General features: G+C 36.4%; 1 protein-coding gene across 10 annotated transcripts in view; it reads left to right on the forward strand.

The window, feature by feature from the left end:
• Positions 1-13,094, forward strand: part of SNTG2 (syntrophin gamma 2) — a 279,525-nt gene that overhangs the window by 155,214 nt on the left and 111,217 nt on the right. For all 10 annotated transcript variants that reach the window (XM_066994855.1, XM_066994853.1, XM_066994856.1 and 7 more), the window contains one exon: positions 11,275-11,362. In XM_066994855.1, the coding sequence (XP_066850956.1) occupies positions 11,275-11,362 (88 nt within the window). The remainder of the gene's footprint in view (positions 1-11,274; positions 11,363-13,094) is intronic.

A 13,094-nucleotide genomic window follows, 5' to 3' on the forward strand; every position in this document is an offset into this window, starting at 1 on the left:
AATTGGACAATTATAACAAGAAGGCTAATTTGTGTCATTAGACTGCAGAATGAAGTTGTGGTGTTCATAGTTTTCCTGTTCTTTCAGTTACCCTGTAGAATATTTCTGAGCTGTTTTCCTGGGGATTTGGTTGTTGTAGAAAAGCAGCCCTGTTACTTGACAGTGATACAAATAATTTTAAAATGTTCTTCACATTTCTTAGGTTAAAAAGATCTGAATTTAGTTTTATTTCTCCAGCTGCTAATTTGCCATAAGTATTCTGTATGCCAACACAACATAAAAATAAAAACACATAAAAGCAGCAAATTGTAGTACTACATTCAAATGTTGAGTGATATACAATTCAACCTCAGTTTGCCAGATGCCCTAAGAAATGTGATTATTTTATCACTGAATACATCTGGCTGCATTCCTCATTAAGAAGCAAGTTATAATGAACTTTTAATCTCCAATGTCTTTTACATGCAAATGATAAAACTCACACATTTTTGTGAGTTAAATTTGCACCCTTTTGCACCTTTATAGTTCTTTTGTAAAGGATTACAAGATTGCAGGAAAAAAAAAGTTTAAAAAATAGAGTATGTCTTATGGTATCTGTATTAGGTGTGTACTTATAAATATTACATAGTTTCTATAATGTACTCTTGGAAACTGACTTATTTTCAAGATGTAAGCATGTTAAGAAAGCATCCACAATTAAGGAGTTCTAGGTTTCAATACTATTATTTTACCCCTATCTATTTCACAATCATTAATTCCCTGGGTTAGAAAAGCAGTGAGTTCTCTGGCATTATGAGCATTTACAGTGCACATATTCTTTGAGCACAAAAGCAGAATTACTATAATTAAAACCTATAGAAAAAATCAGCTACCTGCCACAAAGGAGCAATAGGTAGAATTTAAACGCTTTTTATACTGTGGACACAAAATGTAGCACTTCTTAGATAAAGCATGTAGAGAGTGTGGTGGGACAACCAATATTTAAAGCAATGTTTCCTAAGGGTAAAAAGATTTAAAATTTTTGCTTGTTCATTTGTTTTTCATTTAGTTCCTGACTGCGGTATCTATATCTCTTTTATTCCTTCTAATTTTAAAAATGTGGAAAGACTTATAACAAATTCTACTAGCCTCTTCAGTCATAAATAATCAAAAATGGGATCGCCATAAGAGGAATGTGTAAACCACAGAAAATACAAGAGTAGTTCAGAAACTGAAAGTAACTTTGTTTTATAAAGGAAAAAAAAATAGTGCTGGAGGGGAAGCAGGATGACTAATGGCTGGTTAGGAATGAAAATATAAAAGCAAACTTTGTATCTTTGAAGTAGGATCACAATTTACATATTTTACTATTGTTAAAATAGGGGAGTCCCTGTCTTAGTATTCAGAAAAAGATTGGCACATGACATTGCAGATTCTTCTACAAAATAGAACAATTTAATCAGTTGTACAAATACCAGGAGAAAGCAAATATAGTATATTTAACAGAGTTCTGTCTTTTATGGAATAGGGATAAGCATGATCTAAGGAGTTTGCTTTTAATAAGATGCAAGATAATTTTGGTCTTAATCCACTGCTTGGAAAGTATAACAGACAAAGAGAGATTGGGTCAAACAATACAAGTTTACAAGTAGGTCATGTCAGATTAGTCATATTTCTACCTGTTTTATGATTATGTAATATTTCTGCCACAGAAAAGAAGTGAAAGGGGCATCCAGGATTTTTTCAAGTATATGAAATATAGAGAACTGGTACAAGACAGGACGATTTTAGAATCTACATAACATGCTCAGGACAGCTATACTGAGTCCATCTCCTCTCTATCTTTTTTTGTATGGAGAAGGAGAGAAAGAAAGGGTCAGCCAGCAGTGTGACTGGTTGGGGCAGGACTTCCTGCCCTCTTCGTGCAAAGAGCCAACCTTTACTTTTCCCCAAACGCAGACAAGGGGACCACCACCAACTACACCTGCATCCACACTGCTGTTGGCATTGCTGCCAGCACCTCCTCTGTGCATCCTCAGCACCTGGACTCCTGTGCAATGACAACCAAAGACCCTGGAGGTCAGAACCCTGTGCTGGTCACCCACCACACTTATTGCTCCTCCCTACTTTTCTTATTTTTCCACACTTCTTTTTCTACCTGCATGAAACTGAGCACCATGGAGGGAGACCAAATATTGCTAAAAGGAGAATGTTAGAATAAGAACAAAAGGGTATAAAACATCCATGAATAAACCTGGAGTGTCTTCTAAAAAGCTGATAGGAAAATAAATCATCTCTCTCTCTCTCTTCTTTTTTTTTTTTTAATAAATAAAAAAATAAATAAGGACTGTATTATGTCCCTTGTTTTTCCTGACAATTGCTGGGAAAACATTTCCACCCTTGCTTCCTTTGATCCTTACATCATGTGCAACAACTAATTTGTGTTTTAATTTTTGGTCACTCCTGTGGGTTTCAGCTACAGTTGACATAGTTTCTCTGAAGCAATATCCTTTCCTTCCCATTTCTAACTTCCTTTCCCAGCCTTTTCTACCTAAACGATGTTCTGTGCTTTTGACTAATTCACTACCTTATATTGGATGAGCCTCAACTTTTCATTAGGGTAGAAAGAACTATGGAGCCCTGTATAATCTAGGCTGATGTTATTAAGAGGACTCAGCAAAAAGTTAAAAAAGACTTAGTGTACACTCTTGTGATGTTGGATTGGTTAATTAAATAAATGTGTTTGTAAAAGATTAGACAATCTGTTTATATAAGCGAAGCTCAGTTATTTTGCATTTGGTAAATTTCCTCAAATGGGAAGGAAAATACAAGTTATACAGAGTACTTACACCCACATAAAATGAACTTATTGATAAAATTATTGTATTTCTGATGACAGGTGAGGTGAATAAACTCATTTTGTATTGTGGTTAGAAAAGATCACTTTTTTAGTTGTACGTAAGTACAAGCATTGGAGTGAGCTGTCCAGGGAATGGGTGGAGTCCCCGCCCTGGAGGTATTTAAGAGATGTGTAGACGTGTCACTAAGGGACTTGGTTTAGTGATGGGCTAGGGAGGTAAGGTTGATGGCTGGACTTGGTGATACTGAAGGACTTTTCCAACCTAGATGGTTCTATGATTCTGTGATTCTATTGTTTCTCTTCATAAAGTCATTCACTTTAACGGGAGTGCGATCTAAACAAGTGAATAGATCTCATGACTATCATTAGTATTTCAAGCACATTTGTTTAGCCACTGAATGGTGGCTAGGTTCTGGTAGTTGTTCCTTTTTGTAGATACCAGACAAAACACTTGCTCATAGAATGTGAGTCTGTTCACACACTTTAGATAGCAAACAAGCTAACTCATTGAATCAAAACTATTAAAGAACTGGATCAGGAAATCAGAAGGTTTTTTTTTTTTTTTTTTTTTTTTTTTTTCCCTATCCTGTGGAATCATAGAATGGTTTAGATTGGAAGGGATCTTAAAGACCACCTAATTCCAACCCCTATGCCATGGGAAGGGACACCTCCCACTAGACCAGGTTGGTCAAAGCCCCATCCAGCCTGGCCTTGAGCAATTCCCCCTTTAGGTACTGGAAGGCCGCTATAAGGTCTCCCAGGAGCCTTCTCTTCTCCAGGCGGAACCCCAACTCCCTCAGCCTGTCTTCATAGGAGAGGAGAAATTGTGTATTTCTACAGATTTTGATTCCAGTTAAATATACACATTTCCAATCTCAGTTAGGTATGTTTATCTGTTAGAACTGAAAGTGGCACTTTGATACTGTGTTTCTTACATACCGTATATATCAGTAATGATTTAATTAAGTTTCCATCTAATAATTACGTTTGTTTTCTGGTTATTTGACCATTTCTGTCTACTGTGTTTTTTTTATTCTTGAGATTGTTTTTCTTTTTACAAGTAATACATAATAGTAGCTATGCAATAAAACATACTGTTTCTTGTAAAATTATGAATTCCATGGCTTTGAACTCTGTTCAGTTATAGCACATTAATGACGGTTGAGACAGATCTGAAGTTCCAGAGAGAAGTCACTGTGGTGCACTGTTATTCTTGGAGTTATTGAAGGATGGCAGTGTTACTTTCTGAGGGATGAGTCTTCATGCTTCAGTTAACAGTTAGCCTTAAGCAAATTTATTTTAACTTCCATTGCTTCAGGGAACAGCTGACTTAGCTTAGAAAATATTTTCCAATCCACAGTTTGTAGCATTGTCTTTCATATGCCAGATATTTGCGTAAGCATTATTTCGAAGTGAAACACAAACTGAATTGTGTGATTAAGTAGATAAAGCAATATACAAAATCATCAAAAAAATATTTTTTTGTTATTGTATATAATTCATAGTAATTATAGCATACAGGAGCAGTATTATTTTTCAAAATGAATAGTGAAGCTTTGTGGTGCAAAACATCTTTTACTGAATTTGTTGACGGAAGTAAGAGAAAAGTGTCAGTTGAATAAACTAAGAGAATTGGTGGTTTAATTTAAATCTGAAAATTTCCATATGCTGCAATAGGTAGGTAATAGACACGAGAAGTTTTTTAAGTGGTAGTAAATATGACTTAGTTTCTAACTGAACAGTATGTTTTATTTTTGGGGTTGGTGACCAGACTATGGAAGGAATGATGTCATCTTGCCCTTATTAAGTTAGAAATACAGCTCTGCAAGGGAGAAGCAAGAGCTTGACAAGGCCAAAGCACATAACAGGGAGTCCAATCAGATCACAGAGCTTGGGGAACGAGGGCCCAGAAGCAAAAGGGTAGGGGATCATACAATGATAGAATTCTCTAAGCCAAGTAACTCCAGCTCTCTCAGCCTTTCTTCTTAGGAGAGGTGCTCCAGCCCTCTGATCATCTTCGTGGCCCTCCTCTGGACCTGCTCTAACAGGTCTATGCCTTTCTTATGCTATGGGCCCCAGAGTTCAATGCAGCACTCCAGGTGGGGTCTCACCAGAGGATTGCAGAGGGGGAATAATACCTCCTTTGACCTGATAGCTACTCTTCTTTTGATGCAGCCCAGGATACGGTTGGCTTTACGAGTTGCAAGCTTGCACTGCTGGCTCATACTCAGCTTTTCAGCCACCAGTACCCCCAAGTCTTTCTCCGCAGGGCTGCTCTCAATCCACTCATTGCACAACCTGTATTCAAGTGTGGGATAGCCCCAGCCCAGGTGCAGGACCTTGCACTTGGCCTTGTTGAACTTCATGAGGGCCTGCTTCTCAAATCTGTCCAGGTCCCTCTGGATGGCATCCCTTCCCTCCACTGTTTTGACTGCACCACTCAGCTTAGTATCACCCTCAAACTTGCTGAGGGTGCCTTCGATCCCACTGACTATGTCATTTATTAAGATATTAAACAGTCCCAGGCCCAGTACAAACCCTGAGGGACACCACTTGTCACTGATCTCCACCTGAGAACTGAGCTGTTGACTGCCACTGTCTGGATGCAGCCATCCAGCCAATTCCATATCCACTGAATAATCCATCCACCAAATCTTTGTCTGTCCAGTTTGGAGACAAGAATGCTGTGTGGTGTCCCATGTGCTTTGGGACAAGTATCAAATGCTTTACACAAGTCCAAGTAGATGATGGGTAGAAATGGATCAATGAAAGTGAAAGCAGAAGTGGATAAAAGGAAAAAGGAAGAAAAAGAGAAAAGAAGAAAAGGAAAGAAAAAAGCAAGAGGAAGAGGAAAAAAGAAAAAGAGAAAAAATAATTTAAAAAAGGTAAAAGCAGTAAGAAGGAAAAAAAAAAAGAAAGTGGAAAGGCCTACACCTCTGTTAAGTTTCCCGTAAAGGACTTGCATTTCCTTTTAAGCTCAGTTCTTTTTCCCCCATGGCCAGAATCTTCCCTCCTCCAGGGCCCCACTTCCCTGTTCTTCTTGCTCTTTTTACAAGCATGCTCCCCAGTCCTCTTTCCTCACTCCCCTAGGTTCAATCTACAATTATTTCCTACCAAAAATACTTATTTCCTTTAATATCTGCAAACATTATTTATTACTTCTGAAGGGCTGAATTTGGTAGGTAACTATGCAAATTATGTCCTACTGTTAAAAGATAGCTGTTAGTTTATCTGAAGACTATTATATATATATGTAATATATATTTCTTATATATAATAAAAAGTCTATTTGATAGATATTTCTTATTTAATCTATATTAAAATAATTATATATATACAAATACACATACATATACATACACAAATATTTTAGTCCAGATTCCATTATGACGTTATTTTTAAATACTTCTGAAATTCTTCAGTAACTGGATGTTTTCTTTTAAATTTAGTCTGATTTAAAGATTCAAAACATTTACATTACATCTAAGTGAGATGAATCTCAATAGTTTAAATTTAATTAAATAAATTAATATAATATGTGTTTCATGGATTTAAACAAGTTACTTTGCACAAAATGCTCAGGAACTCATGAAGCTGTGTCGACTCATGTAAACATTGCCTAGAAAGTAATATTAGAGTATTTATACAGATCCATTATCACGTAATATTTGGATGCACCAGCAAGATTAGAAATTAATATTCCTGAATGTAGTTCTGTTTTGAAAAACATCCATGATCAATTCAATGGGAGCTAAAAATACAGTACTTATCTTACAGACTTTCACTATCATTCTGTCACGTATAGCTGAGCGACATACATATATATACTTATACAGGTTTTGCTTGTTTTGTTCAAAAGCTGAAATAGAACGATAATAGTCTGTCAAACCATATGACTCATATTGAACCATATGCGAAAACATAGTACAGACAGAATTATGTACACATTTACATGTATTTCATATATGTGTAAATCTATACATATGTATATATGAACTGTCACATGAAAAACGCTTCTGTTAAAAATTGAAGAAACTGTTGGTATATCCTTATATATGTTTAAATTAGACTACAGTTACTTACCACTCTCCAGCTGATTAATTTGTCTTCCCAAACTGCATTAATCCACATTAATCCACATTAGGAGCTGCAAAGAATTGATGTTCTCTTTCTAGCCCAGTCACACCAATTAATGACTTTGCACCAGTTACACTAATGTGCAGTTACACTAATGTGCTATGGAGCCTTCACAACTAGACTGAATGCTTTTATATTTGATCAAAACATGTATAAGAGTAAATCAAATTATTGCCACACTGTATTGATAGAATCACGGAATTTCTGAGTCATGGACCAACAAAGCTTAATTGGAAATATTTCCTACGTGTACAAGTGTAAAGGTAACAGATAATGAATTCTCTATTATCATTCAAAAAGTTAGTATAAGGGAAACAGGAGTTCAGAGTTTGTCAACTGCAAATTGCAAGTTCATGTCACAAAATGTGCCTGTATCTTGTGATATCATTCTACTTATCATTATGTGGTACATATAACACTGCTTACCTTACACTCAGTGTAGAAACATCAGTATTTTGTAAATCCAACAGATAATTTCAAAAATCACAAATTTGTAATGTAATCACAGTACTGTGCTGAAATACCTAATGGGAAGAAACATAAGCCAAATAAAATTGATACAGAGAACTCTATTGTTAATATTTTTTAAAGAAAAGCTCCAAATGTTGACTTCTTTAGCTCTTTATATGTGGAATAACAAGAATTTCAACCTAATGGACAGAAAAATGTTGAAGTAGATTTTTAAAAAAAGCACAAGAACTATGTTTCCTCTTTATTGAATCAAAGAATGTTTACACATTATAGTATTTATCAAGAGGGAAGAGGAGACCATTCTATGATTCTATGAGACTGCATGATCAACATACTGCCTAGTGTACTTTTAGAAGGTCTTAATCAAATATTACAAAGATAAATTCCATCAAAGAAAGTGTATGGAACAAAACAAAACATTAGCTTAAAAACTGTTGCAGAGAATTAAATTTGTTTTTTATTTCAAATGATATTATGAAAAGAAAAGAACTCATAATGTTTTCATTTAAAGTTACCAAACCTATGCCTTAGGAGACATGGTATTGTATCACACTTTCCTGGAGCCACTTTATATTGTTAATGCCTGAAGAGGTGGGATTATTGAACCATGTATACTAAGAACAAAAATAAGATTCAATTTCAGTGCTCACAAGAAGACATTAATGGTGCAGAAGGTCACTAAATAATGTATTTCTCTGTGGTAGTGAAGCTTTTGCACAAGTCCAGTAAGTCCAGCAAGACAAATCTAGTACCTTTGAAGTTACATTAGCTGTTGCACGATTGCCTTTGTGTAGCAGTAGAAGGAGAATTTAAAAAGTGACTGAATTATTTTTTTATAGTTGATCAAGTACACTGGCTGCAGCTAACTTTGTGTGTGTGTACACGTACTTGTGTGCTCATACGTACGAAAGAGAAAGGGCATCAAAGGAAATGCTTACTTTTCATGCTGGCTCTAATTTGTGGAATTTGCATAACTCAGTTAAGTGCATTTATCAAGCCAAGTTTTATTATGCTTCTCTTTTTCACGTCTATTTCTCAAGAATATAACAGAGAGAATGTAAAAAATACAAACAGGAGCTCCTAGATCTCGCTTACCTAATTACACTCAAGAGTGTTTTTACTCACTCATTTTTACTGTTAATGCCCACTTTAGGTAAATCCTATATGCCTAATTCAGGAAGGAAAGTCAGTGGCGCAATTCATAGATGATGTGCATTTTTTTAAAATTCTGGTGCCTTGTGTTTACCATAACTTACTCTAACCCTTCAAACGTACATGATCATTAATATTCACATTGCTCAGAGATTTAGATGGGGTTTTGGCTGTTTGAATTGGGTTCTGTCTTAATATAGATCAAAACTGTATCAGCAATTAAAATTGAAAAGGAGCATCTCTTTGAAGAATGAGTTCATCCATATGGCCCTTTTGCTAAGATTCAATTCCAAAGTGGTTGCCAATGCTTTCCCTAGAAATCTGTAGAGATCTTAGAATAAAAAGGATTCATCACCTGTGGGTGTTTATCTCTGAATAAAGAAAGAGCCTAGATGATAACCTTATACTTTAAACACACGAAGTTCAGTGAAATCAATCAAATCTCTCATCTATAGATGAAAACTTAAGACTAAACACCTAATACAGGCTTAAAGTCTGAAGCAAAAGTCATAAAGTAAAAGGAAGTGACTCTCATGATGAATGTCTGATCTTGAAGTATGTTTCAGAAATAAAACACCTGAAATATTCATGAAGTACAAGTCCTAGACTTGAAAATTACCTGGGTGGAACACTATGAAGGCAAATGACCAAAAAGTTGTAGTCAAGGGACTTATAAAAAAGATGGGGAGCAACTCTTTGCTCAATTGAATATTGTCAGGCTGAGGGGGAATTGTTTTAAACTAAAAGAGGTGAGATTTAGATTAGAGGTTAAGTGGAAATTTTTCACTCGGGGTGGTGAGGCACTGGAACAAGTTACCCAGAGAAGCTGTGGATGCCCCATCCCTGGAGGTGTTCAAGGCCAGGTTGGATGGGGCCCTGAGCAACCTGATCTAGTGGGTGGTGTCACTGCCTATGGCAGGGGGGTTGGAAGTAGATGATCTTTGTGGTCCCTTCCAACCCAGGCCATTCTGTGATTCTAAGAGAATCAGACTATAAAATATAAGAGTAAACAAAACAAAACAAAACTATGAAATCTAGAGAAAACAAAAGGTGTTTTTTGTTGTTGTTTTGGTTTTTTTTAAATCTTAATTCTTCAGTGACTCTCTCATTGGAACTTTCTCAGTCATTCTATTTTCAAGTTGGTATCTTGTAATGTAAACAAAAATTATTTTTATATAAATCAATCACAGATATCTTGCATAACTATCTACCTCAAATTTAATTTTTCCTTATACTTCTCTGTTTTACCTTTTTTCAGAGATTTGTGTATGTGCCTGAAGAGATTTGTAGCTTTCATAGCCATTGAGCAAATCACAAGATGAATAATACAACTGTCTATAATATTGCTAATGAATGCTCTTCTGTCCACAAAAATCTGTCCACATGACATTATATGGTGTATGATGTTAAAGGCTGAGGATATTGATTTTGTTGCAGATCCTTATTGCAATGTCCTGAATTTACTCCTCTCTTCCTTCTCATCTGCAAACAGCCTTACAATATTGTAATTAACAATTCCAGAAAGCCATTAGTTGCCTGAAAAATACTCGCATATGCCCAAACATATCTGATTACATTCTGATACACATCAGAAAAGGTATAAAGTAAGTAATCCCTGCTGTGATTAATTTGTTAGTAGTAATCCTGCATCTTGTGATGTTAGTCGATGTGGCAGTGTGCTGAAATAGAGGTCTGAAGCAATACAAGCAATTGTGCTTCAACAATGTGCTCAAAAATGTGTTCAAAATTGTGCTACAAACAATGTGCTTCCTTCAAGCACATTAGATCAGTAAGTACGTTTATAGGAGTTACTGTTTGCTGTTGTTACATTTCTGCTTGATGCATTCAAGCTCTGGTTGTGCTCAGCTGAGAAGCCACAGGCCTTGGCATCTGTTTCTGACAAAGGGGACCAAGGCTGCAAACCTTACCAACCAAATGCAATACCTATTTCCTGGGTGTCAAGGATATGAAACAAGGGAATAACTCTGACCGTAAAAGGAACAGAGTTCCATCAAAGATGTTAGTTGAAGCTCTCGATTTTTTAAAATTCCTTATGCAGTAGTGTGATATGCCTTTAGTTAAATTCTAATGTTTTAATACGTGTATATCTTTACACATATATATATGCGTATACATTTACGTATTTACATATATGCATAATGAGTTTATATATGTGTTCTCTTCTGGTGAGCAAATATTTACAGATAATGAAGATAGTCACAAAAACTATATTTGAAACAGAAAAATGTGTCTAATATAACACCTGAATCAAACCAAATATAAATCAGATATGAAATATATGTGATGTTATTAATTTATATTTATGTTATGTGTCTGTATATGTGTGCATACACACAATTAATATGTTATATCTACAAAACACAAATTTCCCTACTACCCTACGGCAATTTTATAAAATGAGTTTGTTTGTAGAAGTTATCTAAAGCTTCTAATATAAAAACAAGTTACTCACCAAATTATTTCTTCAGGTTGTTCCATTGGTCCTGCCTATTCTTATCCTTTATTGGTGTGGCTTGATACTCTCCATTCCTGTCAGAAGTATTCATACTGAGTTTCTTACAGATCAACAGAGATGCTGATTTCGTTGTAAATAATATGCTTTCCATGGCTCGTGGTTCTATGGTTTAAAGTAGCTGTTATTTGTACACTGACAGGTACACCTACTGCGAAATGCTGGCGATGAAGTTACCATCACTGTTCAGTACCTCAGGGAAGCTCCATCATTTTTAAAGCTTCCATTAGGTAAGAGGAAATTAACTGATAGGAGTAATTTGTTTGCCTCTTTGCAGTATTCTCATAATAATATGATACTGACAGAAATAAGAATTCAATCCTTGAGTGTTTTACAGCAAGAAACAGAAAATTATTTATGTACTCTTCTGCTTAACTTGTAAGAATCTAATACATACTTCATGATTGTGTCTGTATAGTTTATTCAAAATAAAAGTGTAAAACCCACTAAAATGCAGTACAGTCATGGATGATAGCTGGAAGTTTTGCTAAAGAAGCTTTGACTGAATGCAATAAAATAATGTTTACAAAACATCTGGGTCGTGTATTCATGCTGAGTTGTATGTTGTCCTTTTCAGAAAAATCAGGAAAAACAGAACATTTACAAAGCAAATGGATAACATTAATTGTGTATATTTCATAAACTACTTTGATATTTTGATCATTTTTGTCAGAGAGCAGAATTACGCTGTGACATAAACAACAGTTTAACAGTAGCAATACTGTATTGTTTATGGGCAATATAGATGAGGGAAATTTCTGGTTCTTCTGGTTAGCAAATACTCCCCCTCCTTTTTCTCTGACCTTGGTGTTCGCGGGGCTGTTTCTCACACTTTTTCCTCACCCCTTTCTCTGTTGTGTGGAGTTTTGCAGTTACTTAAACGCACTTTTTCAGAGGTGCTACCATCTTTGCCTAGTGGTGGGTCTGTTTTGGCTGGAGCTGGCCCTGTCCATCACGGGGCAGCCCCTGGCCTTTTCTCACAGAGGCCACACTTGGAGCCCCGCTGCCTTGCCACCTACACACAGTACACATCCCGTGTGAGACAGCTGCCACTTTCACATGGCAGATCATGCAGGTCCAGGAACATTGATGTCTTCTCCATGGGAGAGAAGAGGAGCTTAGGTGACTCCTGCATTGCCTGTGTTGCACCAGGAGGCGCTGCAGCCAGTGCTACCAGGGAGGCTGAGGTCATGGCACTGCTTGTATGAGGTGCTGTTCCTGGAAATGAGAAAGCAATAATTAGCAGGAAGACCAGGCCATCTTCTATCTTCATGTGACCAGAAAGAGGTACACAGCATCCTTGAACACTTCAACAAGAAACTTTCACCTTACAAAAAATATCATTCTCTTTCAAAGGGCCTGTTTCATGGCCTGCAGCCAGCTGAAGTTAAGGCAATTAGCAGTGGTAAGACCCCAAGTAAGGAAGAGCTTTTCACAAATCCATGTGCAAAATCCCAGTCATGAAGAATTAGTGACAAATATAACAACCTAAGTATCAATTCTACTATACAACTACATGCATCCCAACTCACACTGCAGGCAAGATTAAAGTGCATGTACACATAAATCTGAAGTATCTTAGGCTTTCCTGGCATCCCAGAAGATTCAGGCACATGGTCCCCTACCTCCAAGGATTCAGTCAGACCAGCTGCTACCCTAACAGTTTTAGTACTGTGGCGTGTTCACTTCAAATGCAACCATGCTGTCTCTTCCCATTAACCATTGTTACTACTATTTCTTATAAGCACATCATCAGGAGTAGCATCTGCCTCCCTTGCTTCCTTCTCATAGCTCTTCCTTCCTTACACTATCTCACACTATAGGTACTAAAGACACTAGATGTCACAACAGGAAAATATGTGCCTACAGTTCTCACATTTTCTGGTTACTTCACTCTTTCAGGGATTGTGAACAACTAGTATAGGTTTTGACATACTCCAGGAGCACCGGATTTAGCTTCAG

The sequence above is a fragment of the Anser cygnoides genome, chromosome 3, assembly GCF_040182565.1.
Source record: "Anser cygnoides isolate HZ-2024a breed goose chromosome 3, Taihu_goose_T2T_genome, whole genome shotgun sequence".
Lineage (NCBI taxonomy): Eukaryota > Metazoa > Chordata > Aves > Anseriformes > Anatidae > Anser > Anser cygnoides.